We start from the raw sequence: 5,670 nt of genomic DNA, 5'->3' as shown, positions 1-5,670 counted from the left end.
TACAAAGTTCCCCTTAAGCACCATACTACGGTTTCCTTTCAGCTGCAGGAAGCCCAGGTGGAGGAGAGGGAATAGCTCACTGCCAGCTACTGCACAGCAAAGAGAAGGGAGGACAGTGTGGCAAGAGGATGAGCATGGAGATTCTGGAGAGGATGAGATTCTGGAGAGGATGAGCATGAGGAAGATGGCAGGTTAAGTGGTGGTGGGTATAGTTTGCAGGGAAGGATTTGGCTTCCATCTCAGGTACTCGGTCCCCCTTGGGGTATAATTTTATGAGGAAAACATGCACTGTGATCAAGTGGCATCACATGTTCCAGACAGCTAACTGCTGAAGTAGAGATGCCATTCTTATAGTCGTAGACTTTTATGAACAGCTTATCTTACATTTTAGTTCATATCCTGACATCATTGTAGACTGATGTGATTCAAATGCAGACCAGTGTGGCTTAACTGTACAGAATGGCTGAATGCCTACAATCTTCCTTTATAAAAAGTATATACAGAGATTTCACCACTTGCTTTACATGTTGGACTTCAGTGAACTGAGAACAGAATTCTGCAAGATATGTAAGCCATACCCACAGGACAGTGTGTTTGGCATACCATCAAACTCTATTCATGGCGTATGATTATAATTAAAATCACACTGCTGTCTCTTGTGTTGGAGACAATATATTCCCCATTAAAGCTAAAGAGTGGATAGCTATTGAGCATCCATCTGGTTTAAGAACATTGATCACTGTTCGAAATGCAAACAAACCAGCTGCCTATTACTCATTCACCCTATCTATTACTTATCATGTTTCCTATTCAAACCAGACATTAGCTATCTATTGTGGATTCCCATTCTGTCAACCTGTTTTATTTGTTCAACATCTTGCACAGCAGGTTGGTATTTATTTTTTTTGTCTACCCCTGCCCTCCAAATTTTGGAGGACCCACAATAATTTTTCAGAAACCTCTTTATTGCCAGTAAACTTACCTTAAACTGCTTCCACTCTGATTCTCATCTTGGTCTATATGAAATTCCTTCATGAATATGAAGTGCAATAGAAAGAAGAAGGAATATTGTTTCTCAGCTTATTTCTGCTTTAATCTCCCTCCTGGCCCTCTTTCTAGGTACCTAAAGAAAGAAACTTACACCTTCCTGAAGTAAAAATCAACTGGATTTCTGAGAGGACCCATTTCATTTTATAATGTTATTTGTCCCTGCCTGCAAAGGGTATGCAGAATATCATTTGAAATACAAATTAATATCCTGGGATTGTATATGAAGTATTTAATTGTTTCCTTTCGGAAAAATTATTTAAATGGTAATAATGCATCAAGTCAGAGGAAAGGCAGAGTCTTTCTACAGGAAACTAATATCCTCCATCAGGAATCAAGAATTTCAGGCAGGACACTTCCTATATGAGTAATTCTGTGTAGAAGAGTTTGGGAGTAAGTCCAGCTAGTTCAGCATTCAATGTATAAGCACAAACCCGCATAAGAACATAAGAACAGCCCTACTGGATCAGTCCAAAGGCCTATCTCATCCAGCTTTCTGTTTCACACATTATCCCACCAGATGTCTCTGAGAAGCCCACAGGCAAGAGGTGAAGGCTTACCCACTCTCCTGCTGTTGCTCCTCTGCAACTGGCATTTAGAGGTGTGTGTTTTTATGGCTTCTTTCACTTCCCTGGTTTTCAGGCTGTAGATAAAGGGATTCAGCAATGGAGTTGAAATGCTCTATTGGATCAAAAATAATTCATCCAGAATGGATGAGGAGGCCGGGTTTGGCACCTGTTGTTATGTATGGATGTTTCCTTTTTAACAAGGATTTCCACATATTGTTGACTACAAGTCCTGTTGTGGGTAAGCCGAGGGGCTTACCTCCCCACCCTGGTTCGGGTCTCTTGGTTAGGTAATTTGCCAGACACCAGTATCAGAGTTTCAAATTAAACTTTATTGCAATGACACTGAGCTCTCAAGAAAGGCGGCCGCCCCAAACCTTAGGGCAACATCCTATATATATAGCATATGGCTTATAATTTATTCTTGCATCTGCGCAATTTAGCTCAACTGGTTCCTACAGGCCTTGATTTGCTGAGACAGTTTCTCATGTTTCCCCCTTCTCCCCCCTCCCTCCCTCGAGGAAGAGCAGGCCTGTTTAAGTTTCACTTTTGCCTGGCGAGTTGGCCTTGAGCTTCGTCTCAGCCCCAGCAAACTGGTCAGGTGCTGTCTCAAAGAGATAAATGGAACAAAGAGTTGATTGTTAACTTAATCTCACACCAACTTGAGCACGAGAACTAAAGCAGGGCGAATATTTTTGTTAAAGCATGTTTTACAGAGCAATCACAAATCCCATCAGCGCAAGCAACCATCACGTATTTCATCTTTTCTCTAACAGTCCCATCATCCCTGTTTGGACAGAGGTGCAATTTCAGTGCTTGTCCTAGGTGCTATTTTCCCTAGATACGCCCCTGATGGGGAAAAGTGGCATAACGGTTAAGAGTTGCTGCTCCTGTCTGCTGCTGAGCAGAGTGGGAGCTGTCCCAGTAAGGGGCTCAAGGCGATCACCCCAGCTGCTCCAACTTAATAAATAATAATAAATAATAATAATGAAAGCTACACATGCAGCCAACAAGCTGCCTCTAATGTTCATTTTCTGAGATTCATGGGTAGCTCTGGAGGGGTGAGCAAGACATCACACAGCTGGATTCTCAAAGGAATTTCTCTTTATTGAAAACTTGATTGATTACATATGGCAAGCAGACAGATAAGAGCAACAGATTGTTTTTCCTGGTATCCATTTCAAAATACAGAGCAGTACACTGGTAAATCAAGTTATATTTCTGTTAAGTACACAACACAAGCAGCTAAGGCATTTTGGCATAGTGTAAAATGTGAGGCAGTTTCAATTCTATCTGGCTCAAGTAACAGTGATGTTAAGGCATTTAGCAGCAGAAATATGTAAGACAGAGCAGAGGACTTTTTTTATTTTATGGTTGAGTTGACCTGTGTGCTTGACATTAGTTTCAGGATCACCAAGTAGGTAGGCTTTTTGACCTGCCAGATGCTAGCTGTTTCCAGTCATGTCCAGACATGTTTTCCAGATCCTCCCACACTCCCCACCTAAATGTAAGTGTATCTTTCAGTTTGAAATGTCAAACTATTTTCTTTTGTTGGCATGATAGGCCAACCCCAATTTTGCTGGGCCTGTTCGTAAACCCGTGCCCTCTTCTCGGGCCACTAGCCGGCCTGGCAGCAGCCGCCTCCTCAACCCAGGCCCACCGCCGCCTCCTCCCGCCTCTTCCCTCCTGAGGCCAGTGGGGCTTCTCCTCCCTCCTCGCCAGGCTGCTTCTCTCCCCTCCCTGCCAGGCCACTTCTCCCCCCTCTGTGACTGTGCCTCCTCCTAAGCCTGCTGGCGGCCTCCTCCAGGGTGGCGGTGCTTTGCCTGCCACCTGGCTACCTCCCTCCCTCCCTGCCAGCAAGCCAGCCATGTTTAGGCAGCTGTGCTGCTGCCGCGTCACCTCTTAATCCCATTGGCTGTCCCAGCACTGTGCAGCAGCTCCGCCCCTGCCTTTTCATAGATCATGGCTGCAGCAGGGGTGGAGCTTGCCAAACATCCCCACGCATCCCCACGCAGTTCTCTCCTCAGTCAGCTGTAAGATAATTAAATACATAGATAAGATGGCTCCCTGACCCCAAAGAGTTCACAATCTAAAAAGAAACATAAGACAGACACCAGCAACAGTCACTGGAGATACTGTGCTGGGGATGGATAGGGCCAGTTACTCTCCCCCTGCTAAATACAGAGAAACACCACATTAAAAAGGTGACTGTTTGCCCAGTTAGCAGGGGAATTAAGGACAGCCCTGGCAGGCAGTAGGACAGAATTTAGCCATAGGCATAGGCATAGGTAATCTCAGCATCAGAATCAGAAAAAAGGAAATTTACATAAAGGTCATCCAGCTTGCCTGGATAGTGTAACAAAATGGGACCAATAAGAAAAGTGTGTATATCTTTATAAAATATACAGTAAAGTAATACATGCTCCACTGATTCAATTATGCTTGAATGGCAGGAGCAGTGTCATTGGGGAAATGGTGTACAGTGAAATCTTCCCTCCAAAACAGCCAAAGGTAACACATTGAAATGGGCCAGAGTAAAGGCATGATAAAACTTAGAGAGAGTAAGCTTATATAAATAATTAGCTGGAGATAAGATTTGTTTGGAATTCCCTACAACTTCGTAGTGTGCAATTCGCCAGTGTATTGATTGATTGGCCTAGCAGTCAACCATTTTACAAAATATGAGAAATCAATGGTGTATACTTGATAATTTTTTTAATGGCTTCCTTCACTTCCCTTGTTTTCAGGCTGTAAATAATGGGGTTCAACATGGGGGTTGAAATGCTGTACTGGACAGAAAAGAATTCATCTGCAATGACTGAGGAGGCTGAGTTTGGCCTCAGATACCTCAAGCTGCCAGTCCCATAGTACAAAATCACAACAATGAGGTGGGAGCTGCAGGTGGAGAAGGTTTTCCTTTTCGCTTCTGCTGATTGCATCTTCAGGACTGAAGAGACAATGTGGATATAGGACACCAGAATAATGAAGAATGAGGAACCTGCCACAGTGCTGTTAGTAATGAAAGATGTAATCCTATTCATGAAGGTTTCTGAGCAGGATAAGGCAAGCAATGAAGGGATCTCACAGCTGAAATGTCTGATAATGTTTTGACCACAGAACTTTAGCTTCAGTACAGGCAGTGTGTTTACTAATCCATGTATGAAACCTATTGCCCAGGCACTCCCCACCAGCCCTCTACAAAAGGCAGCCTTCATGATCTGTGCATAATACAAAGGCCTACATATCGCAGCATATCGGTCATAAGCCATTGCTGCAAGGAGAAATACTTCCGTGCAGCCTGTGAGAAAGATAAAAAACATCTGGGCAATGCAGCCACTGTATGAAATTGTCCGGCTTGTAACTAAAGTCATTAAGATCCTTGGCACACTGATTGAAGAGTAACAGAAATCAATAAAAGACAGATGACTCAGGAAGAAGTACATGGGGCTTTGGAGAAGACTGTTGCCCCTTATTACCATCATAATCAGAATATTTCCCATTAGGGTTACCGCATATATGAACAAGAACACCAGGAAGAGGCAACTCTGGACTGGTGGGCTGTATGAAAACCCAAGGAGCACAAAATATTTCACTTTGGTCTGATTTTCCATTTTTCTTTTCAGCAGAGGTTTATACTGCAAAACAACAACAACAGTGAATTCAGACAGAAGGCATGCATTAATCTATGTGCTAGAAGGTATTCCTCAAGAGAGCTAGCCCAGCTTTTATCCATAACTCCTACACCAATTTTCTAGGGTATGAATCGATTCAGATTTGAATTGATTCTACCTGAATCTGGTCAATGTGGGTGAGTCAAGCTTGTAATGAATCTGCCCAGATGCTCTTGGACAAATTTGATCTCAAATCAATGGTGCCAGATTTGATCCAAATCAATTCAAGATTTAGATTTTTCCTATTGATTCTCCCAGATTCTCAGCTTTCATTTAAAAATAAAAAATAAAGCTAAGCTCTAGCCCTTGTAGAAGTGGAGTTATGGAGCAAAATATTCAGTAACTATTTTCCAAGTGTTTGGATTCTTTTTCCTCAAGGAGGGTTC

The 5,670-nt window shown here is 43.0% G+C and overlaps 1 protein-coding gene across 1 annotated transcript; it reads right to left on the bottom strand.

Annotated features, from left to right (window-relative positions):
• Positions 1–4,285: 4,285 nt before the first annotated feature.
• LOC128331157 (olfactory receptor 5A1-like) lies at positions 4,286–5,230 on the bottom strand. The gene has a single exon (XM_053264509.1). The coding sequence runs from the start codon at positions 5,222–5,224 to the stop codon at positions 4,286–4,288; it is 939 nt and encodes a 312-aa protein (XP_053120484.1). The 5' UTR covers positions 5,225–5,230.
• Between the last annotated feature and the right edge of the window lie 440 nt (positions 5,231–5,670).

The sequence above is a fragment of the Hemicordylus capensis genome, chromosome 6 (assembly GCF_027244095.1).
Source record: "Hemicordylus capensis ecotype Gifberg chromosome 6, rHemCap1.1.pri, whole genome shotgun sequence".
NCBI lineage: Eukaryota > Metazoa > Chordata > Lepidosauria > Squamata > Cordylidae > Hemicordylus > Hemicordylus capensis.
The sequence above is the reverse complement of the archived record's forward strand: the minus strand, read 5'-3'. Positions and strand labels throughout refer to the sequence as shown.

Bases quoted from the DNA above. Each gene is read 5' to 3' on its own strand.
- LOC128331157 (XM_053264509.1), bottom strand. From the start codon at position 5,224: ATGGAAAATCAGACCAAAGTGAAATATTTTGTGCTCCTTGGGTTTTCA.